The sequence below is a fragment of the Balaenoptera borealis genome, assembly GCF_965194805.1.
Source record: "Balaenoptera borealis genome assembly, chromosome: 13".
In the NCBI taxonomy this organism is placed as follows: domain Eukaryota; kingdom Metazoa; phylum Chordata; class Mammalia; order Artiodactyla; family Balaenopteridae; genus Balaenoptera; species Balaenoptera borealis.
Genome location: NC_138870.1, coordinates 91,311,259 through 91,338,155, shown reverse-complemented (window position 1 = coordinate 91,338,155; position 26,897 = coordinate 91,311,259). Strand labels below are relative to the sequence as shown.

At 41.1% G+C, this 26,897-nt stretch overlaps 1 protein-coding gene across 11 annotated transcripts; it reads left to right on the top strand.

Annotated features, from left to right (window-relative positions):
• The first annotated feature begins 180 nt into the window (after positions 1–180).
• Positions 181–25,458, top strand: PRDM4 (PR/SET domain 4). Of its 11 annotated transcripts, none has more exons than XM_082348925.1 (12): positions 181–298; positions 620–886; positions 4,048–4,181; positions 7,115–7,300; positions 8,702–9,496; positions 11,765–11,914; positions 12,903–13,042; positions 14,004–14,089; positions 15,526–15,653; positions 16,282–16,596; positions 18,482–18,650; positions 23,747–25,458. In XM_082348925.1, the coding sequence occupies exons 2-12, from the start codon at positions 876–878 to the stop codon at positions 24,057–24,059; spliced, it is 2,427 nt and encodes an 808-aa protein (XP_082205051.1). In that variant the 5' UTR covers positions 181–298; positions 620–875; the 3' UTR covers positions 24,060–25,458. The 11 variants fall into 11 exon arrangements, 7 of the variants coding, with proteins under 7 accessions (XP_082205051.1, XP_082205052.1, XP_082205048.1 ...); XM_082348926.1 differs by having other exon boundaries at positions 279–372; positions 12,924–13,042; XM_082348922.1 differs by having other exon boundaries at positions 279–372.
• The last annotated feature ends 1,439 nt before the right edge of the window (positions 25,459–26,897 follow it).

The window sequence follows — 26,897 nt, the reverse complement described above, 5'->3', positions numbered from 1 at the left end:
ACTCAGAACTCACTCCCTGCGCGCACGTCAGCCCTGGTTACTTAGCAACGGGATCGATCGCTCGGCGCTCGACTCGACCCGGCCGGACTGAGACAAGGTGTTCCGGGCCGAGCCTCTCACGGCCCGCCCACTCCGGCCCGGGTCCCCGCGCCGCGCAAGCGCGGAACGGGGTGGGTTGGGGGAGGGGGAGTAGGTGCGCGGTCGCCGCTTGCGGGCCGCGGCGGGGAGGGGCGCACGCACAAGGGGCGGGGCGGCGGGCGCCGAGAGTGGTTGAGGAGCCGGAAACGCGCCTTGGAGGGTGCGGCCCTGAGGACACTGCGGGTTGGGCCGGGCCGGGCGGGAAACATTAGGCGAGCGGCCCCCGGGGTGGAGGTTTGTGCTGGCGGGGAGGGCCCCGAGGCGAGCTTTGCCCGGATGAGGAACAAAGCGGTGGGGCAGGCGTGCGCGCCCCCCGCGCGGCCGGGGCGGGGCGAGGGCGGCCTGCGGGCCCCATGCCGGCGAGCGGGCGACTTGGCCCCCCTTGGGAGGCAGTGTCAGCAGGCCCGGGCTCTCTGGCGGCGAGGGGACGGGGGCTGCATCCTTCCCGTGTTTTGGTGACCGCCCTTGTCCTCCCCCTCAGGTTAGGTAGCCCCCCTCCCGAAGCTTCTGGAGGAAAGGCCCCGGGTGTCCCCCGGCATGCCTTATCTCGCGGCGGGGTGCGCGGCCGCCGGCCCTCGGGAGAAGTTGGGCTGCCCCGGGCGGCCCCGGGGACGAATGGCCGCGTTTGTGCAGCGGTTGTAAGCAAGATGCGGTAGCACGTGACCCTGGAACGCAAACCCTGATGCCGGTTCTCCGCCACCCGTGTGCGCTTTTCTCTGACACTTGGCTCCCAGCAGATGCATCACAGGTGAGTAGCTTGGTGGGCTCAGCGTTGGTGACATCTTTGGAAAACATTTGGCAAATACGACTTAAGAGTGCCTTTGTTTTTGGTGCCATTGGTCAGGTTACAGGTGCGATTGGCAAGTGGGTTTGTTCCAAAGGGAACAAATCATCCAGAAACCAGTATTGGGTTGAATATACTCTCATTAAACTTGATTTACTCCAAAAGTGAGTAGTTGTTCCGAATAGCCATTAAGTCGATTGTTGGCTCGTTGGACATCTTTATCCTTGCCTTTGAGTTATTTGCGCGTTTAAGAATATTTTTATCTGGATTTCGAAGTGTGTTTCTAGTTCATCACCATGTTTCACCTTGAATTTTGGTGGTTACCGTCTGGCTTGGCTGGTAATGTAGAGAAATTAAGTTATTAATTCTGCAGGCTTCATGTTAATGTTGAAAGTACTTCGTGGTACCATGCCACTACAGCACAGAAGTGTGCCAGAGAAATAGTTACGTTTGGCCATTCTTTATGAGCCCTTTCATAGGCTGTATGTTGAGGATAAGGAAGATAAAAAAAAATTCATTCAAATTACTGAAACTGTCCATTGCATTTGCAAAGTGGCTGCATTTCAGTTAGCTTCTTATATGTCATTTTAAGGAAAAGTCGTAAGATCAACAAATGGTTCATACATAGGTCACATAAACTAGAGAAGGTGAAGGATATGATTCTACAATGAATGCATAGGGAAGAAGAGCGAGCTTAGTTAGTATCTTGATTCTGGCCCTTCCCCCAAGATTGCTTCGTGGCATCCCATATGAGAAAAGGAGCTAGAATAGAATTGCACTTTGGAATGAGGGAGTCTTTTGAGGCTCATACTGTAAATTCCCTTCATCTGCTTTCTCTCTGTGGGATACTAGTTACCTTTGGTTTATGGCTGCTGAGATCATCACATTTTAGTGACTCACAACAAAGCAGAAATCTGCTGAGCCTCTCACATTAAACTCCGGTTTGAACTGGTTTGAGAAGGCCTAAGAGTCAACCTAGAAACACCGTTTTGATTTTTATCTTGAGATTAGGTGCACAGATTAATACTCAGAAATTTTCAGCATGGAATTTGAAGCTACAGACTTTTAATTGTACTTAAAAAAGTTATCGTAACCAGTTTTTTGTAGGTCATTACTGCTCCAGTGGCTGTCAAGTTTTAGTTAATGTTTGTAGCTATAAAAAGTCACAGGAAAAGTCTGTTTTAAACCACCCCAAACCCAGAAACCTTCAAAATTGTTAGCTATCGTTTCTTTACTTTAGGCTATAAGGATTTTTGCATTCTTTTATCGCATGATTACTGTTATTAATGTGCTGTCTTTCATAAGGTGTACCTCATTTGCCATGTGTTGCTAGTTGTCTTTCTAGTAAAGATGAGTTTGCATTGCTTCATCCAAATCAAATACATATTTCAGAGTGCCTACTCTATATAGGGTATCGCCCTCAGCTTTGTACACTTTATTAACGTCTGGGAGCCTAGTTTTATGAGATACCTAGCCCGGGGTAAGGTTGAAGCTTATGGATAGAGAATAATTCAGGAATAGGTCTATGTGGGACTTTAAACGTACTCCACAATATAAATACACAGATCATAAGTGTTGGAACTGTAAAAGGCAAAAAGTTTTTTTATTGTAATTGTCTTTTTCTAGTCATAGTTAAGAGTTCAGATTTCTTAAATTAGGCAGACCTGGACTTAAATGCCAATTCTGTGACTTACTAGTTTCTTAAATTAGGCAGACCTGGATTTAAATCCCGACTCTGCCACTTACTAGTTAATGTAATTTTGGGTTAAGTTTCTTAGCCTGAGTCTCAATTTCGTCATCTCTAAAATGGGATTAAGAATAATACCTACATCACAGTAGTTATAAGGATTAGGTGAGGTAATTACATGTTATCACGTAGCCCAGTGCCTAACACCTAAAGTAAGGGAGTAATAAGTGTTAGTTATTATTATTTTCATGTTGATTGGTAGCTGACATTGCCATTTTTCAGATTAAAAACCTATTAAGTTTTGCCTTCACTGCTAAGGAGTGTGTAGACCGATTTGATTCCCCTTCCTGTTCTTCACCCCTCCCATGTACATAGGTGCACACACACGAACTTGCATCACTGTGATAACTCAGTATAAGCATTGGAGGTCACTGGTGACCTCCTTTGGATAGCCTGTTGGCTGGCCTCTTGAAGTTGTTTATAATATGGCAGTCTCTAAATTCTGACACGGGAACTAATACTTACTGATAACAATCTATAGTGTCTTATTCAAATCAGTATACTCTTATTCTAATGACTTTGTTAATGGCACTACAAGATGGATTTTATGGAAAAAGCAATTCTCAGATTCTTCAGCCAAAAATGGTCTCTAGATAAAAAAGGTTTGGTGTATTGAAAAACTTTTTGACAGTATTTTGCAGCATGATCTGTGTTCTTTCATTTCATTGCTGTGTGATTTGGGGCATATGACAAGCCCTCTTTGAGCCTAATTCCTTGGTTACCTTATTTTGAAGAATTGGTGAGCAAATATGAAGTAATTTTTTATAAAGTATCTAGCAAAGCTTACCTAATGAACCTTGATATGTGGAGGATATTACTAAAATTATTGATTAATTATTAGGATATCTATACAGAATTTTAATAAAATGCTGATCCATGGAGAAGCTATGGTGCTTCTTTACACGATTGGTAATCTAATTCAGACCCAGTATCACTTTAACTCCTGGTAAAAGGAATTAGTAAAAATTCTTTGAGTAAGTTAAAGCAAACTGTCTATAAAACTCCTGGTTTGAAGTAATAAGCCAGTCGGAGAAACTAAATACTGTGAAGGAAAAAACTTAGGTGAATTTAAAAAAAACAAACCCTCGTTGCCAGTGTGCTCTAAGGATTGCAAACTTTGCTTTAGATAGTGTGCTTAGGGTTTGGAGCAAGGCACACCTGAGTTAAATCCTGTTAATCCTGTTTCTGCTATATGACGGCTGAGTTAACATCTCTGAATCCCAATAACACTAGTTATCAGGGAGCTGTGAACATAAAAATGAAGTCATAGTTGGTTAAGTCCCATTTCCCCACCTCCATTGTTTCAGGTTCTTCTGTACCTTAAACAGAGTCACTGAGGTAATTTTTTGCATAACTGGTTGTGTCTGCTCTTTCTTAGGATGAATGAAATGAACCTGAGCCCAGTGGGGATGGAGCAGCTGACTTCATCCTCTGTGAGCAATGCCTTGCCAGTCTCAGGGAGTCACCTGGGGTTGGCTGCCTCACCCACTCACAATGCCATCCCAGCCCCAGGTGAGTGGTAAGGGAGAGTGACTGAATTTCAGCACTTAATTGCATTATCAGTTCTAAATGGAGCCTATAGGGGGGTCAAAGCCCCTGTAAGAGTGGAAGGGAGAAGCCCAGCAGGTCTAAATTGGTGGTTCCACATGTGGCAGCAATTTTTCTAGAGTTCTGAAGTCCTAGTGAATAGAATAGGAGTAGCGGTTTTTTTCTGGTTGTTCTCTTCTTGGTTTAGTGGCCTTTTGTCTAGAGCTGTAGTTGATTTGGCATTTTATCTAGCGTTACCCATTCATCTGTTTTCCACCTTGGCATTCTGTCCCTGGGTTATTAGGAGAGAATCAAAGTTACTGTAATAACTATTCCTAGAACACATGGGAAATTCAGCTTTATTTTCTATGATACCTGAAACTGGCAACAACCGCAAACGCGCCAGACCTAGAATTATGGTCAAAGAGGAGGTTTCAGAGATGGAGCTCCTACATAGAACTCCCCCTGAGCCTCAATACTGGGACAGAATAATAGTATAGGAAAAGCTCATTTTTCCCCATCACTGTACTTTTAAAACCTTTTTATCTGGCTAGTTCAATTTTTTCTTTCTGTTGAAATGGAAACGAAACAAGTAAGCCATTGAGTCTTACAGTGGCAAGATAGTGATTCTTCGGTCTTTGACATTGTAATGTATTGGATTTTATCAAAGTAAGAGTTAATGTTTAAGAGTATTTTAAATCTATAAGTTGTTTAGTTCTCTATAGAGAATTACCTGCTTAATTACTAATATGCAGCCATTAAATAAGGTTTGTCTAAACTAGTGTCTCTTCACATTTCTTTTAGTGTCCACAAAAGAAAGTTTTAAAAAAATTTATTACTTCTTTTTTTTTTTAAATTAATTAATTTATTTTTTATTTTTGGGTGTGTTGGATCTTCGTTTCTGTGCAAGGGCTTTCTCTAGATGCAGCAAGCGGGGGCCACTCTTCATCGCGGTGCACGGGCCTCTCACTATCGCGGCCTCTCTTGTTGCGGAGCACAGGCTCCAGACACTCAGGCTCAGTAGTTGTGGCTCACGGGCCCAGTTGCTCCGCGGCATGTGGGATCTTCCCAGACCAGGGCTCGAACCTGTGTCCCCTGCATTGGCAGGCAGATTCTCAACCACTGCGCCACCAGGGAAGCCCCAGATATTTATTACTTCTTAACTCATTTGAGTATCTCTTAGGCATTCAATTTAGTGGACACTCTTATTGAGGAGGAAAAACCTATTAAAAAATACTGCCACTGGCAAAAATAATGCGAATCAGCACTGCCCAAGTTGGTGATTGTTCATTATGATACGTAGGCACAGGGTCACTTTAGCACTTGCAGATAGATATAGTCCAAGGTAAATATAAAGTGTAAATTTTTAAAAATCATGAAGTACAGCATATATACAAAAGATTATATGAAAATATGTATGTACAGTTTTACATTTAGCTTTACATTAATTTCCAAGTAGAAGTATTTTTTTTTAAATTAATTAATTAGTTTATTTTCTTGGCTGCATTGGGTCTTTGTTGCTGCGCCTAGGCCTTCTTCAGTTGCGGCGAGCGGGGGCTACTCTTTGTTGTGGTGCACGGGCTTCTCATTGCAGTGGCTTCTCTTATTGCAGAGCACGGGCTCTAGGCACAAGGGCTTCAGTACTTGTGCCACGTGGGCTCAGTAGTTGTGGCTTGCGGGCTCTAGAGCGCAGGCTCAGTAGTTGTGGCGCATGAGCTTTGTTGCTCCGTGGCATGTGGGATCTTCCCGGACTGGGGTTCTAACCCGTGTCCCCTGTATTGGCAGGCGGATTCTTAACCACTGCATCACCAGGGAAGCCCAGAAGCATATCTTTTTTTAAGTGAAACGTTCTCACCATATAAAATGGAAAATATAATAAAGTGAAAAAATAAAGAACTCTGGGGACTTCCCTGGTGGCACAGTGGTTAAGAATCCGCCTGCCAGTGCAGGGGATATGGGTTCGAGCCCTGGTCCGGGAAGATCCCACGTGCTGTGGAGCAGCTAAGCCTGTGCTGCGCCACAACTACTGAGCCTGCACGCCACAACTGCTGAGCCTGCATTCTACAACTACTGAAGCCTGTGCTCCGCAACGAGAAGCCACCGCAATGAGAAGCCGCGCACCGCAACGAAGCGTGACCCCGCTCGCCACAACTAGAGAAAGCCTTGCGTGCAGCAACGAAGACCCAAATAAATAAATAAATAAATGAATAAAATTCTAAAAAAAACAAACAACTGTTCTATCACTACTCAGAGACCACTCTGAACTTTGATATATTTCTTTGAACTTTGGTATGTTTCTTCCCATTCTTTTTATCTCTAAATAATTTGTTTTCTTAAATTGTATTTAAACTAGGTTTTTAATTGTAATTAAATGTTTTGATACTTAAGAACAATAGACAACTGGATGATCAAGTTGGCATTTTAAAACTAACTCGACTAAATTTAGGACTTGTTTGTGGATGTCTGCACAACACTACCTATCTGGGGATGTAAAGGGCTGCTAGGTGAGATTTTTGCGCATTGCAAAAACCCTCCTAAGAGTTTAGCTAGTGATTACAGAATTTTAAAGTACTTACTTTTTTTTTTTTTGAATTAATTAATTAATTTATGGCTGTGTTGGGTCTTCATTGCTGCGAGTGGGCTTTCTCTAGTTGCGGAGAGCGGGGGCTACTCTCCGTTGCGGTGCGCGGGCTTCTCATTGCAGTGGCTTCTTTTGTTGCGGAGCACGGGCTCTAGGCACGCGGGCTTCAGTAGTTGTGGCTCACGGGCTTAGTTGCTCCCGTGGCATGTGGGATCGTCCCTGACCAGGGATCGAACCCATATCCCCTGCACTGGCAGGTGGGTTCTTAACCACTGCGCCACCAGGGAAGCCCTAAGATATTTACTTTTAATGGAGAAAAAAACATTTTTTTTTGTAGGGCTGCCAGTGGCGATTCCAAACCTGGGTCCCTCCCTGAGCTCTCTGCCTTCTGCTTTGTCTCTCATGCTCCCAATGGGTATTGGGGATCGAGGGGTGATGTGTGGGTTACCTGAAAGAAACTACACCCTACCTCCACCACCTTACCCCCACCTTGAGAGCAGTTACTTCAGAACCATTCTACCTGGTAAGTGTTATAGTTATTCAGGAATTTAGAAGAAAGAATTCAGCCAACTCTTAACTTCAGTTCTTGAAGACTTGAATAACACTTTTTTCTGTTTGTCACTATTAGATATTAATCTATGTGGGAAAAAATTGTTCCTTTGGTAGGAACATTCATGTACAAGTTTTTGTATGAACGTATGTTTTACTTTTCCTCTTAGAACATATAGATAACATATTAACATAGCAATTTGACTAAGCTTAATTTCTTAATGACACATAAACAGTTTTTCTCGTCTCTAGCATCTCCTTGGTTCAGTTTTTATAATTCTGCAGTTGTAATTCCTATCAACCACATGTCCTGCTTACAGTGTCATTGCTTATTATAAATTAAAGTTTATTGAATTTTTATTCTAAAAGTATTATATACTCATTTCAAAAAATTTAGCAAATAAGGAGGAAGAGGAATCATTCATAGTCCCATCATCCATCTTTTTGGTGTACTTCTTTCCTGTCTTATTTTTATGTATAGGTTTTTACTGTTTTTCATAATTAAGACTATATAGTACTTTCTATACAACTGTGTACCCTTTTTTTACTTAATATTTTTCTCTATTTTTACATAGTTATTTTTCCCAACTGCTATGTGGTTTTCATAATTATCCTTTTTAATGACACATTATATTCTACTGAGTGGATAGTCCATGGTTTATTATATCAATCTTTATTGTTGGACAGTTTTTTCCAGTTTTTTTAATTACCATACATGAATGTCTTTGTGTATAATATTTACAAAATGCATTTAGGGGAGATTACCATAAGTGGAATTTCTTGTGCAAGAGGGTATGAACATTTTTGAGGTTATTATTATAGATACTTTCCAAAGAGGATTTAGAAATTTAGGCTCCTAGTGGCAATGCAGCAAGTACCATTTCACCACATCCTCATAAGCACGAGTGTTCAAATATTTTTTTCTGTTTTAATAAAGCAGGTATAATTGTGACTTGTTTTGAATAGAGCCTAATGTTTTATGATAGTTTAATAAGTTAAAAATTATATTTAATTTTTATTTTTCACATGGAAAATCTGCTTTTAAATGATTATACCTTTTAACTCTTATAGAGCAGATTTCAGCATCTTAAGATTCAGGAACTCCAGCCATGTATATATTAAAGGCAGCATTTATAAGTGATTAATTTCTAGTGACTTCAAAGGAACATAGTTAATTTTTTATGATTTCTGAGTTTCACAGGAAAAACTGAATTGTGGTATATGTATGTTGCTATTTATAAAGTATATAGATATCAAACCAAAGAAATAGGTAGGAGATTATTTTAATTTAGTTACATTTGTAAGGAATTTGGAATTCTTTATATTTAACAATATACTGAAAAATTCCTGATATCTCATCTTTTCCTTTTCTCAGGCATTTTATCTTATTTAGCTGACAGACCACCTCCTCAGTATATCCACCCTAACTCTATAAATGTTGATGGTAATACAGCATTATCTATCACCAATAACCCTTCAGCGCTAGATCCCTATCAGTCCAATGGAAATGTTGGATTAGAACCAGGTATTGTTTCAATAGACTCTCGCTCTGTGAACACACATGGTGCCCAAAGTCTTCATCCCACTGATGGCCATGAGGTGGCCTTGGACACAACAATCACTATGGAGAACGTCTCTAGGGTCACCAGCCCAATCTCTACAGATGGAATGGCAGAAGAGCTTACCATGGATGGTGTTGCAGGCGAGCATACCCAAATCCCAAATGGCTCCAGAAGTCATGAACCTCTGTCTGTGGATTCTGTGAGCAACAGCCTTGCAGCAGAAACTGTAGGACATGGTGGTGTGATACCCATTCATGGGAATGGCCTGGAGCTCCCTGTGGTCATGGAGACAGACCACATTGCAAGTCGGGTCAACGGGATGTCTGACAGTGCCCTCAGTGACTCCATCCACACCGTGGCCATGAGCACCAACTCTGTAAGCGTGGCACTCTCTACCTCACACAACCTCGCCTCCCTAGAATCTGTTTCCCTCCATGAAGTTGGCCTAAGCCTAGAACCTGTGGCTGTCTCCTCCATCACCCAGGAGGTTGCTATGGGGACAGGTCATGTAGATGTGTCTTCAGACAGTCTTTCTTTTGTACCACCTTCACTGCAAATGGAAGACTCCAATTCAAACAAGGAAAATATGGCAACCTTGTTTACAATTTGTGAGTGTGCTTAGCCTTTTTCTTTTGGAGATGTTGATAGAAAGGGCCATCATCCTTAACAGGTTTAGTCACAAAGTCAGGTGTTAAGGGAGTATAGAAAATAACTAGACTTTGGAACTTTTATTTGCCTTTGTATTATCCTTTGTATTAATGTGGTGCCTTTTCCTCAGGTAAGCCAAACAGTATATAGACATTTTGTTGGTTCTTATAGCATCTTCCTGAAGTAAGGAAACAGTCATTTCTGTATTTTACAGGTAAGCTTAGCCTAATAATACTTAAGGTATTTCCCAAGATTTCACAGACAGTTAATTATAGAAGTAAATTTCAGTAAGGTATTCTGTGTGACATGCCATTTGCTTTTTCAACATAAGACAAATTTATTAGATCATGTGTAATATAATTCACATATGCATTTTAAAGTGTACAATTTAGTGGTTTTTAGTATATTGACAAGGTTGTACAACCATCACCACTGTGTAATTCCAAAGTTTTTATTGCCCCATAAAGAAACCCCATTAGCAGTCACTCTCACCCCTGCCCCCCATTCTCAGGCAACCACTAATCTACTTTCTCTGGATTCAACTATTAGACATTTCATATAAATGGAATCATACATTATGTGGCTGTGTCTGGCTTCTTTCCCTTAGTATAATGTTGTGATGGCTCATCCATGTTATAGCATGTATTAGTACTTTATTCCTTTTTTAGAAGAATAATATTCCATTGTATGCATATACCGCATTTTGTTTATCCATTTATCTTTTATGAATATTTTGTTGTTTCTCCTTTTTGACCATTGTATTCAATGCTGGTAGGAACATTCATGTACAAGTTTTTGTATGAACATATGTTTTTAATTTTCTTGGATATGTATTAGGAGTGGAATTCCTCTTTTTGAGGAATTGCCAGACTGTTTTCCAAAGTGACTGCACCATTTTACATTCCCAGCATCTGTGTATGAGGGTTCCATTTTCTCTACATGTTTGCCAAGACTTTTTTTTTTTTTAAATGGCCATTGTAGTGGGTGTGAAGTGGCATCTCATTGTGGTTTTAATTTGCATTTCCTTAATGACTAATGATGTTGAACATCTTATGTGTACTTATTGGCCATTTGTATTCTTTGAAGGAAACCTGTAAGCATTTTTTGCAGTATGAAGTCTGAATCTCCTTTGTTTGAAGAGTTAACATGGTTTCTTATTAAGAGCATTGGAGAATAAGTTCTCATAGAGTGTAGGGGATCTCTAGTCTGATATTCAAAGAATTTTTAATCAAGTAGTACTCGAAGAAGTAATACATTATTACTGCTTTGGCTAAATATGAAAACTTACTGATATTTTATGCCATTTAAGTGGTAATTTCTAATGGATTGCTTAGGAGAAAAAGGCACCTAGAAGGTTGTGATTCTAAGGTTTATGTATTTACAACTATTTGTGAATGAATTTGGAAAGTTTGAACACAATCATTGACTAAATAGGGTCATGAATACTACTGTTAAGGTAACAGTGAGAAAGGAAAGTAAAAGAATAGAACAAAAGATTTATAGAGAAGGAGGACGCTCCTGAGCTTGTAAAAGTAAAGTTACAGTAAGCACAGAAAACAGTATATGAATTCAGCATTTTTTCTGACAGTGCAAAAAGACTGCATGAACAATTAAGAATTAAGAATGTGAAGCAAATATGTCTGGAAGAATATGATTCACGTGCTGTCCCAAAGAGCAGGTTGCATATTTTTTTTGTCTTAAGAGCTTGTCATCAAAGCGTGATCAGCCAGTTTGTTAATAGTGAAGCAAAAGAGAGCAGTGGTGCAGCTGGCTCTGACTCTGTTGTGCTGTACTGTCATCTCTGTTTTGGCTTTGCATCGCTACAGCATTTCAACTCAGTTTCCTCTTATAGTTTGGTAGAATTGGAATCTTTTGGACTTCAGAACATCATATCTGAAGGTATTACTTATCTACTTAATGTAAGGAATAATATACTTGATTCTTGAAGTAATGTAGTGTTATTTTTTGATCAGTCTTTCTCTTACGCACTGAATAGAAAACTTGTCCGGTTGGATCAAAAGAAAAATATCAGATCTTGCTGAAGAGAGATATAACAGTGGATATATATTTTAGTGTAAGAAAGTGGTTCTTTGATCAGAGAATTTCTACTAGAACCTTGCTTCGTACTGGTTATATTTTAATAATTTGTATTTAAATAAAAAAGCAGGTGGTCATTCATTTGCCTGCTAGAACTGACCCCATTTATGTCTCAAATTTCCCATCTGCAGGGTGCACTCTCTGTGACCGAGCCTATCCCTCAGACTGCCCAGATCACGGACCAGTGACTTTTGTTCCTGACACTCCAATAGAGAGCAGAGCGAGGCTTTCTCTCCCAAAACAGCTTGTTCTCCGCCAGTCAATTGTGGGAGCAGATGTTGGTAAGACCCTTGGAACCACAAAAACCCATCAGAGGTTCCTCTTCCTTTGTAGGGTAGAGTTGTAAAAGTGGATGGTTATAATTTAGTGATTATTTGGTTGATCCAGAAGTCAATTTGTAGCTGAAGATTTATCCTTTTACGGAATGTTTGTCTTGTCCAGTGGTGACAGCAGTACATCAAGTTGAAAACTTTATTGGGAAAGTTCCCCTTTCTTAGAGTCAGAATTGAATAGAGGAGAGAATCCTAGCCTGAGTCTTTGAAGACTTGACTTTTATTTTCACCTGTATCATCCACTATCAATAATCATGACAAAGCAATCCTTGAAACTTAGTTTCTTTTATAAAACATTGAAAATTCACCATTGGTAACTTTTTTTATCACTAAAGATATTTACATTAGATGTTTGTAAATTGCCTAATACTCCTTAGGTAAAGGTAATAAGAAATGTAGACTGCCAAAGTATGCTTATTCATACTGGAATTTCACATGGTATCTGAATCCCTGTGCCCTTCTTTGAAAATACAATACTAGATTTGTTATTCTTTCAGGTGTAACTTAGGCATGGGTCAATTGAAAACATTAAACAGCTTAGATAATAAAGAGCACTGCTTTAAGCACAAGTGATCTTAGAAGTTTGATTTATTTTGTAGTAATTGCTTTACTTTTTTATGATAGAATAATGTTCTCTAGTCTTTTTTATGTATCAACTCCAAAATAATGTATTTGGAGGGACATGGTTTGGTTCCTTGTGTATAAAAATGGGTTCAGGAATTTCTGATACTGCTTCTTACTCTGCTTATTTCTTCTGAGCCTCTATCTAATCTGTTTATTACTTTTTCCTTATTTACAGGATAGAACCCATAAGACTTATCTATCTCTCAGGAGTGCTAGAATATCAGTAGTACTTAGGTTCATTGAAAATAAGATTCTTTGCATGAGTTAAGCTACTCTCTTCTCTGATTAGATGTTTAAATCATTGATTGTGTAGTTCATGTCCTTCCACTGATAGGTGTATGGACTGGAGAAACCATTCCTGTGCGGACTTGCTTTGGGCCTCTTATTGGCCAGCAAAGTCACTCCATGGAAGTAGCAGAATGGACAGACAAGGCGGTTAATCATATCTGGAAGGTCAGTGTTTATGAAACTTTTCTGTGACTTTTGGATGCCTTTACTGTAATGAGGTAGTTAAAAGCAATGTAAAAGTCAAACTTAGCCAAGATTCATACAGTGCCTTTCACTTATCAGTCATTTAACAGTACATTCTTTCTGTTCTTGGTAGCCAACTTATTATACATAGCAAAACATCAGGTATTGAATATGGAAGATAAACTGTTTTAGTCTCCATTTTGTTAGATAACCCAATGATTATTCATTTTTATTGTGGCAGCTGAGGCCATGGACTTTGTTTATATGTTGAAAGTCTTATTTTGTAATCAACTAAAACATTCCTCAAATATTTAGCTTGGGAAACAATTCTAGAATTGGAAGCTAAGATTATTTCTCTAGTTTTCTAATGGAAGGGGCTAGAAAGTTAAGTTTTTGATATAAACAGCTTTTCTTATAACATGTTTATATAGAATCTTAGTCCATAGGTTGAGAATGATACCTGCAAAAATTGAAGTAAGGGGGAAATGGGTCTTGTGATAGTTGGAAAGGTAGAGTGCCACTGGCATTGGGGACTTTAATTGTGGTATCCAGAAGTAAACATAGAGGAATGCTATGTGCATTGGAGAAATAATGAGAAGAGGTGGTTCTCTGACCTTAATGTCCATTCATGTGGTAGGTGATGAAGACAAGTAAAGTGTTTTTTATGTCTTTTCCAGTCAAGCCAAAATGTGAATAATCAAGAGCAACATGATTCTATATGCTGAGCACTAACTGTAGGTCTCTAGTGGTCTTTATTGTATTGCTGGAAATAGGGAGACTGGTGAAATGACAAACATGTGAGAAGACAACCATATATTTTCACACTGACTAGGAAAGCTGGTACCTACTGCAAAGTAAATGAGATTATTGCTAGACTAAACTTAGTAGCATTGTGTATCACTTGTCAGTTCATCTGATGTGTATGTTTGCCTTTTGTTGGCAGATATACCACAGTGGTGTCCTAGAATTCTGCATCATTACAACAGACGAAAATGAATGTAATTGGATGATGTTTGTGCGCAAAGCCAGGTAAGAGTAGACTTGGATGAAAGGAATAGTTACGATTCGGCTGTTTTTCAGTAGGAAGCTTTGAATAAAATAGGGAAGAATCGAAGAATCCAAATGACAGTGATATCTGAACATACCTTAAAGCTAAGGCTTTTCACCTTCTTCACCCCAGTAGTTGTTGACTAAGGGTTATTATAAATCAAAATATAAGAAACTGTCCTTTTTTTATGAACAGTTTATTCAACTTAACTAATGCAGTAAGGAATGGTACAATTACCATTGACCTTGCAAGTGGGTACCTTTTCTTTATATTAGCTATTAGTCAACCCCTTAGGCTGCTTTTGTGGTTAATTCTTGTTCAGGTATCTATTTCTTTGTCTTTGTCATATTGTTTTAAGACTTTATTTATTTTTCTTCCAGTAATGGACTGTAGTATTTCTGACTATAAAGGGCAATATTGAAGTAAGAATTCTGTTTCTGTGCAAGTTACTCCTGATAGGTAGTATAGGGAATTAGAGAAATGACCCAGAGAAATAGTACATCTAAGTTTTCATATAGGATTTTGCTGTAGGGATATGATGTGTTTAGTATATATTTCAAAATTAATATGCTTGATGGGAGTTCCCTGGTGACCTAGTGGTTAGCATTCTGGGCTTTCATTGCTGTGGCCTGGGTTTAATCCTTGGTCGGGAAACTGAGACCCTGCAAGCCGTGTGGCGCAGCCAAAAAAATTTTTTTTTTTTTTTTTTTTTTTTTTTTAGAATTTTTTTTTAAGGCATTGTTTACTTTGCTTATTTATTTATTTTTGGCTGTGTTGGGTCTTCGTTTCTCTGCGAGGGCTTTCTCTAGTTGTGGCAAGCGGGGGCCACTCTTCATCGCGGTGCGCGGGCCTCTCACCATCGCGGCCCCTCCCGTTGCGGGGCACAGGCTCCAGACGCGCAGGCTCAGTAGTTGTGGCTCACGGGCCTAGTTGCTCCGTGGCATGTGGGATCTTCCCAGACCAGGGCTCGAACCCGTGTGCCCTGCATTGGCAGGCAGATTCTCAACCACTGCGCCACCAGGAAAGCCCTTTTTTTTTTAAGATACCAATTGTACTTGAACATTTGTTACTTTATTTATTTATTTATTTATTTATGGCTGTGTTGGGTCTTCGTTTCTGTGCGAGGGCTTTCTCTAGTTGTGGCAAGCGGGGGCCACTCTTCATCGCGGTGCGCGGGCCTCTCACTGTCGCAGCCTCTCGTTGCGGAGCACAGGCTCCAGACACGCAGGCTCAGTAGTTGTGGCTCATGGGCCTAGTTGCTCCGCGGCATGTGGGATCTTCCCAGACCAGGGCTCGAACCCGTGTCCCCTGCGTTAGCAGGCAGATTCTCAACCACTGCGCCACCAGGGAAGCCCAGATTTTTTTAAATTAATAAAATAAATTTAATATGCTTGATCTGTTAAATGTGATAACTTAGGAATCGGGAAGAGCAGAATTTGGTGGCTTACCCCCATGATGGAAAAATCTATTTCTGCACCTCACAAGATATCCCTCCTGAAAATGAACTGCTTTTTTATTACAGCCGGGATTATGCTCAGCAGATTGGTAAGTTTATGTAAGACTTGTTTGCTATGAATCTAGCATAGTAAAAGCACCAAGGACCAGTAGTAAAGTTTTGGTAATGATTCACATGTAAGCTGAAACAAATCACATACCTTTGTGTATGTAAAAGCAGGATATTACCCCATGTTAAAAGTGTTAAAATCCGTGAGATTCTTCATAAGCTAATTGTTACTGACCAGGCAGTATGAACTTTTGTGTTAGGACTTTCATTTGGGGAATTTGAAGTTCCTAGGTTCCTTTTGAACCATTACAATTTAATTTCATAAGGGACAGCAAAGCTTCTTGAGTTGGTTTAACCTTCATAGGCTTTTTCTTGCACTGTGTCCTGATGACAAGTGATGTTTAGGAGTTTGTGTATACTACAAAATCTTAAGTTTTTTGCCTTGGAAAGGTGCCTTATAATCCAGTTTTTACCAGGTGTTCCCTATGTATGTGCCTGACACGCTATTTGAGATGCTGGGACTAGAGCATTGAACAAGATGTTTTAATTTTACAGGTAGTGTACAAGCTGGAAAGTTTGGTAGAAGGGAGAATTATAAGCAACAATTACTAATATCAACAAGTTTTAAAATTTAAGTATCAGGAGACATTGAATAATCTTTCTCTTAAGGTGTTCCTGAACACCCAGATGTGCACCTCTGTAACTGTGGCAAGGAGTGCAGTTCCTATACAGAGTTCAAAGCCCACCTGACCAGCCACATCCATAACCATCTTCCTAGCCAGGGCCACAGCAGCAGCCATGGGCCAAGCCACAGCAAAGAAAGGAAGTGGAAGTGCTCCATGTGCCCCCAAGCTTTTATCTCTCCTTCCAAACTTCATGTTCACTTTATGGGTCACATGGGTATGAAGCCCCACAAGTGTGATTTCTGTAGCAAGGCTTTTAGTGATCCCAGCAACCTGCGGACCCACCTCAAGATACATACGGGTAAGTTGTGTTGGACCATCAGAGTGGAATTTTGCAAAATTAGAAATTAGTAAGGCCTTGGCAGCAAGATAGTCTTGCAGGTAGAGTTGAGATCAGATGTTAGAGAATGAATCCAGCTGGCTGTCAGTAGGACTTCGTTGGGTAATAAATCTTGGTGGGATAACTGTGCCTCCTCAGAGAGTATTACTTCTAGTTATTAAGATGCTTCACTTTCCAGGTGCCCCCACCATAGTTTGAAGGTGACTGGGAAAATGCAGTTAATAATCAGGAAGTTGATGTATGTGTTTGGACCTAAAGGGAATTCTACAGAAACAGCCTGAGCCTCCCATTAGAGCTCACCCCTGGTCACCAGCCACAGCCAGTTTCTTTCCTTTGAATATTGCTCAGTAAACACCGCCAAAATTTGTTGAGTTTCTATTTTCTAAACTCCATACAAACCAACCCCTTTCTCTTAGCACTTATTTTTTTCATTTTTTTCACTTACTTTTTTACTTTACTATAAAGTAACTTTTAGTTTCGTTTTCTTGGCTGGGTCATTCATTCTCCAAATCTTTGAAAGGAAAACTCTTCCTCATTCTTTTCCATTAAGACTGAGTAGTCGCAGCAGAGACCATATGGCCCACAGGGCTTAAGATTCTGACCGGCCTGTAAGGAAAGGTTTGCTAACCCCTGACTTAGAGTAACTTTATTTCTTTTTTTTTTTTAATATAAATTTATTTATTTATTTTTGGCTGCATTGGGTCTTCGTTGCTGCGTGTGGGCTTTTCTCTAGTTGCGGCGAGCGGGGGCTACTCTTGGTTGTGGTGCGGTGGCTTCTCTTGTTGCGGAGCACGGGCTCTAGGTGCACAGGCTTCAGTAGTTGCGGCGCGTGGGCTCAGTAGTTGTGGCTCGCGGGCTCTAGAGTGCAGGCTCAGTAGTTGTGGTGCACGGACTTCATTGCTCCGCAGCATGTGGGATCTTCCTGGGCCAGGGCTTGAACCTGTGTCCCCTGCATTGGCAGGCGGATTCTTAACCACTGAGCCACCAGGGAAGTCCCTATTTCTGCATTCTTTTTTTTTTTTTTTAAATTTATTTATTTATTTATTTATTTATTTATTTATTTATGGCTGTGTTGGGTCTTCGTTTCTGTGTGAGGGCTTTCACTAGTTGTGGCAGGCGGGGGCCACTCTTCATCGCGGTGCGCAGGCCTCTCACTATCGCGGCCTCTCTTGTTGTGGAGCACAGGCTCCAGACACGCAGGCTCAGTAGTTGTGGCTCACGGGCCCAGTTGCTCCGTGGCATGTGGGATCTTCCCAGACCAGGGCTCGAACCCGTGTCCCCTGCATTGGCAGGCAGATTCTCAACCACTGCGCCACCAGGGAAGCCCTATTTCTGCATTCTTAAAAGGATTTTATTTCATCCCTGGTTTATGAGGTCATATTATATGTTTTAAAAAAGAAAACTGAAATGTAGGTTGTAAAAATATGTTTGCTTATAGGCAAGTACTAGATTTCATGAGTTTTTTTAAAAAAAATAATTGAATTAAGTTGGGCACTGGGGTTATAAGTGATTTTTTTTCCAGAGTTTATATCATGTGTTAGCTCTAAACATTGAAAAGTGTGTGTGTGTGTGTGTGTGTGTGTGTGTGTGTGTGTGTGTGTGTTGTGTGTGTAGGTAAGCAGTCCTAGGAGGTCAGATTTGTTAGCTTCACTAGCTTTAGTTGCAGAATGTAAATTCAGTGGCTCTGAGTGGCTCTGGGTAGACAGTCCCAGAAAGTGAAGTTCCAGTTCACAGTCAATTCTGTTTTATTCCTGCCTCTGCCACATACCCATACAATGTGCCTCTTCATCCTGAGAATGCTCGTGGCAGTTTTATTCACGGTGTGGTAATTCGGGTTGATGTGCAGGTCAGAAGAACTACAGGTGCACTTTGTGTGACAAGTCTTTCACCCAGAAGGCTCACCTGGAGTCCCACATGGTTATCCACACGGGCGAGAAGAACCTCAAGTGTGATTACTGTGACAAGCTGTTCATGCGGAGGCAGGACCTCAAGCAGCACGTGCTCATCCACACACAGTGAGTCGCCTGCAGCCCGACGCCCCTCAGGGGGGGGACGAGGCTTGTCATCTGTCTCCTGCCTTGGCACCCGTCTGTGCCTCCTGTGTTCCGCGTAGCCAAGCAGAGGTTGGAAAACTAACGTTTTGGTTTATCCTGGAAGATTTCACTTGTTTGTTTTTTTTATTTTTTACCTCTACTCTCTGTATTTCCTTTTTTTTCATATTTTCAAAACATCATTTCATTAATTTAACAAATTCCTAAGTATCTCCTTGATGCCCAGCGCTGTGCTAAGTGGTGAAAATACACAGATGAGTTGTTCCTGGATTTAAAGAGCTCGGAGAGCATTAAGAGACAGAAGAGTAATTGCCGTACTGTGTTGCAGATGTCAGGGTAAGCGCTGGGTCCTGAGAGACCAGAGAGGAGGCCCCAGCCCAGCCTGCAGTGTCCTGGGAAAGTGTCCTGGTAGTTTGAGCAAGTATTAAAGGAGATAAATTAGGGTTATTCAGGGAGACAGTGAAGGGTAAGGGATGAGAATAGTGTTCTAGACAGATGAAACAGAGTATGCGAAAAGGACTGTGAAATGCGAGTGGTTCTTTTCTTTTTTTTTTTCGGCTGCGCTGTGCGGCATGCAGGATCTTAGTTCCTTGACCAGGGATCGAACCTGTGCTCCTGCAGTGGAAGCACAGAGTCGTGATCACTGGACCACCAGGGAGGTCCTGCTAGTGGTTCTTTATAGGTAGAGCATTGGGTGTATGTGAGAGCGAGGGAGAGAGAGGCAGCAGCCAAATCATGAAGAGCCTTTTATCCAACTAAGAAAATTAAATTTCATTCTGGAAATAATGGAGTCACCGAAGCATTTTTCCTACCTATGTACCAGGAACTATTCCGTGCTTTGTGTGCGTGCATGTGTGTATTTTAATTATGGCATAAAACACAAATTTTACTGTCTTAACCATTTTTAAGTATATAGTTCAGTAATGTTAAGTGTATTCACCTTCTTGCACAGGCATTGAAGGATTTTAAGGGAAAGAATGTCATGGTGAGATGTCCATTTTATAAAGATTACTCTGGCAGCCAGGAAAGGGTGATTGAAGGAGTTGAAGGCCAAGTATTGGGAGACCTATTAGGATTTTATTGCATGGATCCAAGTGTAATTAATTGCCCAGCCTGTGTTGGTTACAGTAGTAGTAGAGAGAAGAGAACAGATTTTGTGGTTCTGAGCTTTTAGCAAATGTTAGAAGAAGGAGAAAACATTAGCTTGAATTATTATTTAGAAATCCATAAAAAATGGAAACTTTATATTCTTATTATGGGTTTTAGATAAATATTTTGCTTTCATATCAGCTCTTTTATCTGATTCATAGCCACAGTGCAACCTGAAACACTAAAACATCCAAGGAATCTGGATCTACATTCCTAACTCTCAAAATGACCTTTTAAAACAAAGTCTTCATTAAGTGGTTTCATTTTTAGTGTGAAATTTTAGAAATTAGACACACTAATTATCAAATATTAGATATGATTGTACATAATTAGAGCTGAAAGAGATCTCTGGGATCATTTTGTCTAGCTGCTTATATTAGTCAGCTTGAGCTGCCATAACAAAATACCATAGACTGGGTGGTGGCTTAAACAAAAGAAATTTATATTCTTAAACTTCTGGAGGCTGGAAGTCGAGATCAGGCTGCCAGCATGGTTGGGTTTTGATGAGGGCCTTCTTCCTGGCTTGCACATGGCTGCCTTCTTGTGTCCTCACATGGTGGAGAGAGTGAGCAAGCTCTGGTCTCTCTTCCTCTTCTTATAAGGACACTAATCCCATCATGGGGGTCCCATCCTTATGACCTCATCTAAACCTGATTACCTCCCACAGGCCCCCACCTCCAAATACCATCACGTTATGAGTTAGAGCTTCAACATACCAATTTAGGAGTCGGGGTGGGGGGATGACAAATATCCAACCGATAACACTGCTCGTGATAATCAGCTGGGAAATGTGAAAAACAGTGATTGGTGCCAGGGCCCCAGCTCCAGGGATCCTAATTTAGTTGGTCAAGGGTAGAGCCCTGGCCTTGGTATTTTTAAAAATCTCCCCAAGTGAGTCTAGTGTCCAGTCAGTGTTGAGTGCTACTGAGTTGATCCAAATGAAAGACTTGTTTCACAGTATCTCTGGCAAGTGGCTATATTGTTACTTCTTGAAAACCACACATAAAGAGGAGTTATTCTCTTCCTTGACCTTGACTTTCTGTTCTTTCAAGTGATACTTAAATTTGCACTTGCTTTTATGGTAGCCATTTCACAGCATAATGAAATAGAAATTATTTTGAGATTAGTCATAACTGTTTATCTCCTTTTGGGTTGGAAATTGGCTTTATCAGATATTGACCAATGAAAGCAATTTTCTTAAATGTGAATCTGGACACTCTCATGATGACAAAATATAATAAGCCTCTGCCAAATTCCCATGGTATAAAAATTGTTTTCGGGCTGTCAAGACTTTATGCAAGTATAAGTCATTCATAAAAGAAGCACTGTTCACCCAAAAAAAAAAAATATATATATATACACACACACACACACACACACACACATACATACATACATACATACATACATACATACATACATACATACATTTTGGCTGCGCCACACGGCTTGCAGGATCTTAGTTCCCCAACCAGGGATTGAACCCAGGCCCTCGGCAGTGAACGTCCTAACCACTGGACTGCCGGAGAATTCCCCAACCAATATTTTTGAATGACACTTCCTATAGAGATCATTGGTAAAATTTTCAGATGTTTGTATCTTTACTTTTAGGCATTTCAAAATGCATATGTTAGTATTGGAATTCATTCTATTTATCTGCTTAGAGAAGAACTATAGCCGCTAAAGCCAAATGTAGGAGGAGTTCCTCTCCCAGTGTTCCCCTGGGAGTATAAGGCATGGGACTTTGCCCTTCTTCTAAGAAAGGAACTTGAGAGCAAGAGTGGGGGCGCTTGTTCCCTAGGCCGTCATCTTAGTCCCGTGGCTTTGTGATTTATATCTCCAGCCCTATATAACTAACCATTCACTCAGCATCTCTGAGCTCTGGATGTCCGCTAGGCAGCTCAAACCTGATAAGTCCAAACCTCAACTCTTCGTATTAACCCAACAGACTTGATTTTCCCCAGTGTTCACCGGCTCAGAAAATGATACCACCATTCATCCCAGTGGCTCAAGCCAAACACCTTGGAGTCATCCTCAACTCAAGTCTTCCATTCTTTCCTTCATTCAGCTCTTGCCTGGTTGAAACCACCAGCATCTTTTTTATGGACAACTTCAGTAGTGTCCCAGCTGACTTCCCTGCTGCTCTTCTCTCTCCTCATCCATTCCCCAACACAGATATACACACAGGTGTCACACACACATACTGTATTCGTCCATAGTGGCCAGAGTGATACATTTAAAACATAAGTCAGATTGTGCACATCTCCAGTCGTGATTCTTCATTGACTAGAAGTCCCTTCATTATGTGGTAGTGGTACTTGGCTACGTGTCCCACTCCATCTTTTATTGCTTTTCTCATACTGTTCTATTTTACCCACATTGGCCCTCCCCTTGCTACTACTTCAGCATACTGAACACAGTCTCAGGGCCTTTGCACTGTACTGCCTCTGCCTAGAAACTTCTCCCTCTGGATATCTCCCTGTCTTCCTCCCTCACTTCATTCAGGTTTCTGCTTAAGTTCGTCATTTCCTCAGAATGGCCTTCCTTGATTATCTTATCTAAAACAGGACTCTGTCACTCTTACCTGGCTTCATTTTTTTTTAATAGTATTTATTACTATCTGATATCACATTATGTATTTTTAATTTGTTTATGGTGTGAGTCCTCCACTAGAATGTAAGCTCCATGAAGGCAGGGACTGAGTTTTCCCTGTCCTGTAGCTCCACAGACTTCTTCTCTGCCATGTCCTGCTGGGAGAAGGTGGTAGAAATGCTAAGGAGACCAGGCTTCAGAACTTTCCACTGCACCCCACACTCCATCAAGGATTTTAACCCCCTTTTATTTGTTTCACATGTTGGACTTTCATTAAGACATAGGCTTCAGCTGCTCAAAAAAAAAGTTTAAAAATTCCTGCTCTGTGTGATCCCTAAGTTTCTTTTCAGCTCTAAATGTCTAGGCCAGGTTTACTCCACCCTTGACACTAGTGACATCTTGAGCCGGATAATTTTTTGTTGTAGGGGCTACCGTAACACCATAGTTAGATACCATTGTGTATTGGTCAATTGGCAAATGTTTTCAAATTTGAGTTTTCCAATTGGTAAGAATGTGGGGCAACGGGAACTCTCAAATGGCTGTTGATGGATGCGTATATCGATACAGCCATGTTGGAAAACAGCTTAGCATTATCTAGTAAAATTGAAGATGTACATATCCTTTGATCCAGCTATGCCTCTCCTGAGTATATGCCCTAGAGCAGCGGTCCCCAACCTTTTTGGCACCAGGGACTGGTTTCACGGAAGATGGTTTTTCCACGGATGGGGGACGGGGATGGTTCAGGCGGTAATGCAAGCGATGGGGAGCGGCCGATGAAGCTTCTCTTGCTCACCTCTGCTGTGCGGCCCGGTTCCTAACAGGCTGCAGACCCCTGCCCTAGAGGAACTGATGCGTATGCAAATCCACACACTAGTGTAGAAATGTTCATAGCAGTCTTGCCTGTGGTGATAAAAAACTGGAAACCACTAGAATACCCATTAACAACAGACAGAGCCAGTGCCACAGATAAGTTGTGGTATATTTGTAAGTAGCTTACAGCCATGGAAGGGAGCGAACTACTGATAGAGCAACTTGCTTGAAATTCAGAAACATCATATTGAGTGAAAGAAGCAAAACAAAGGAGAGATACATACAGTACAATTCCATTTACATAGAATTCTAAAACAAAATCAGTCTGTGGTGTTTAAACTACAAATGTTTTATGACTCTTCTATATGATATATCTCCTGTAAAAAAAAAATTGATTCTACTTGGGTAGAGCTTCTCTGACAAAGGTCTGAGGTTGTGCAGAATAAGTGTGTGCCTCAGTTGTCATTTGTAACCCCAAATCAAATGTTTTTTTCTTGTGTTCCTCTTAGAGAACGCCAGATCAAGTGCCCCAAGTGTGATAAGCTGTTCTTGAGAACAAATCACTTAAAGAAGCATCTCAATTCACATGAAGGAAAACGGGATTATGTCTGTGAAAAATGTACAAAGGCTTATCTAACCAAATATCATCTCACCCGACACCTGAAAACCTGCAAAGGGCCCACCTCCAGTTCATCAGCACAGGAGGAGGAGGAGGAAGATGACTCGGAGGAGGAGGAGCTAGCAGACTCTGTGGGGGCAGAAGACTGTCGGATTAACAGTACTGTGTATCCAGCAGAGGAATCTCTGTCTACACATAAATAAAAGAAAAAGAAGCCAGCTACTTTGGATGGAAAATACAAAAGGGAAAAACACACATAACCAGTTATCCACTACAGTGGTTTTTATGTAAAATAATTTCTGATTTCCTTCCAGCCAACAGTCAAAACAGACTAAATGGGAACGGATAAAGCACTTATAGAAGAGTATCCTAATGAAAACACTTTAAGAAAGATTGAGAAAAGAGCATGTATCCTGTTTTTAAGTGGCATATGGGGAGGGGAAAGTGTCAACTTTTGAGATCTATTCTTTATTTACATAATTGGGTGATACATTTATGCCTTAGTCAGAGCTGCTCTCTGCCCAAACAAATCAGATTTATTTTAAATTCTTTCATTATTCCATTTTTCTCCCAACCCACTGATTTGGTAGCACTCTAAACTTGGTCCCTGCCTTACAGTCGTCCTGATTATGGTTCTGGTGTTTTGTTTTATGCAGACTTGTGACTTAAGCTCATCCCAGAATGGATTGGAATATAACAACGTTAAGCTTGTTACTCTTGACTGCAGCTAACAAGTTTAAAGCACCACCTACCTTAATCTCTCCTGGCCGCTTGGGAATTTAGGGTAGCTCTTGCTTCCCAGAATTCCAGCAGGTACCTAGAGGGCAGATAAAAGAGGGAGCAACCAGGCAGTAGGCACTGATGGAGAGAAGAAACGGAGAGATGCCTGGGCCGTTGTCCAAGAAACTAGCTTTGATGGAAGCTGGGGTAAGAGATCTGGTGGTGGTTTCTTAGAGGTCTTTGTAGGTTTAGACATGTCTCTGTCTCCAGTGAAGCTTCCAGCACCCAGACAAAGGGGATCTGGGGGTGTAGCAAGCCAAGTAATGCATGCTGCGTTGTCTCCTGATAACAAGGACATGTGGACTCAGCTGGCAATGTGGTACCTTGGCCCATGGAAGGAAGGAGGGAATGATCCTTCCTATCTGGCTTACCCTATGAAAAGGATCAAGACACCATTAAAATGTTGCCAACTCAGAATGACAGATGACACGTTGGTGCATTTGCAAGGTTAGGCCTTCCCACTTGTCTGCAATGAAGGACCTCATCAATTAAGCACGGTGGATGCCAAAGGATTTGGGAAGTGCAGAAGGTTAAATGGTCACCACGAGGGTGTGTTTTCAGGGTCCCAGCTTAATTCATCTACCCATCTGATCTTTCACCTTGTCTCTCTCATGCATCTCCTGCTTTCAGCAAGAAGCAAACACATCTTGAAGTTGACGGTTGATGGAACATGCTCTCCTGCTCTAAGGCACGACCTCTGGGCTGGAGTAGAGAGAACCTTGGTGGGAAGGTTTTGCTGCTAATGTATTTATGGAATGAATGTATTTCATTCAAATCTGTATTCCTCTGGGAAGGATTAAAATAAAAACTTTTTAAAAAATACGATTCCTCTTGTAATCTCATTTTGTGGAGGGAGAGGAATGAGTCTTTTTAGGGGAAAATGAGGTACAACTTGAGTTTTTCTTAAGGTCAGAAGTGGAGAAAGTATTTCCTAAGTACTGTAGCTTTGAAGTTAATATTTTTGCGTGCTTCTGCATAACAGTGCTTAAATAAACTATGCTCCCTGCGTTTCCAGCTCTCATCCCTGCCCTCTTCCTTCCTAAGGTAGTGCCTTTACTTTGCTGTCTCCTTGGAGAGCTACAGGTCTGCAGTTGAGGGAGTTGGTGAGGTATGGTGGTTAGCGGTGGCTGTCAACACTGGGTCGTGAAGGCGTCATCAGGGAGCTCCGGTGGGACTGAGGCAACTCTAAGCTCAGCCTTTTGAGCTGGTAAAGGCGTCCTTTCCCCAGGAAACCACCGGTGCTAGAACTACAAGCACCCTTTCTCCCTTTAACTCTGGCTCACGCTGGGTTAAATTTCTTCATTTCCAGGTGCTAGTTGAAGTGCTGCCCAAGATAGTTAAACCTTATGTAAAACAATAGAAGAGGAATTCTGGGAAGTAGTTAAAGTGAAAATGTAGCTGTTGTTGCTTACAACTGTGTCTTCCATTTTTTTTTTTAACCTCTTAGACTTAAGTGACACATTATAAGTCATTCTCACAAGATGAGTAAATTAGTAACCTTTGACAAGATTTTACTCTGAGCCTTCCTTGCCCATTGCAGGTGGCCTCATCTGTTGCTGCTGCTGGGATCAGTCTGCTGTTGGGTAAACGGTCACATTCAGAGGCAGGATATTATGAATGTGGGCTCTGTAGCCCTGCTGAATGTTCTCCAATCTGGGCTTTGCTGCACGATGGTTTGGAAAGCTTAGTCAAGTTATGTAACCTCTCTGTGCCTCTTTTTACTTAACTGTAAGCAGAGACTACTACTAAGAGCTCCCATTTCATAGTATTGTTTGATGTTAATTCATGTAGAGGGCTGGCACAGTGCTCAACACACAGTGAGCACTGGCTAATATTCTTTAGTTTTAGATTATCCCAGCACAGATTTCTATCCTTAAAACATGGCTGTTCATGACCCAAGAAGTCCTAGATTTTAGTAAGACAAGTCAAACTGGCACGACTTGAGTTTTCAAGGCCAAAGCCTAGAAACTATTTAGTTTGCAGTCTTCTTGTAGATCAGTATATGTATGTTTGCTGTTTCCTTCCTTAAAAGGCGAGTTGCAATCTTGCATGTGTGCTGAGTTCCTCCGTACATCAGAGGGCAAAGAGGTGACAGGATCTAGTCTGCTTCAGCCTTTTCAGCCTACTGACCTATATTCACACTTCCTAGTGTGTCTTGAGGAACATTGCCAGAGCTATCAGCCCTTTATTAAGTATGTAAACTTGTATTACCTGATCACCAAGCTGCATCTTAGAGTCAAAAACATAACTTCAGGTATATA

What these genes read in the sequence shown, in the direction of transcription:
- PRDM4 (XM_082348925.1), top strand. An exon ending in CGGTTAATCATATCTGGAAG is followed by an intron (nt 13,043 to 14,003) that starts GTCAGTGTTTAT and finishes TTTTGTTGGCAG; the next exon opens with ATATACCACAGTGGTGTCCT. An exon ending in CCACCTCAAGATACATACGG is followed by an intron (nt 16,597 to 18,481) that starts GTAAGTTGTGTT and finishes GTTGATGTGCAG; the next exon opens with GTCAGAAGAACTACAGGTGC.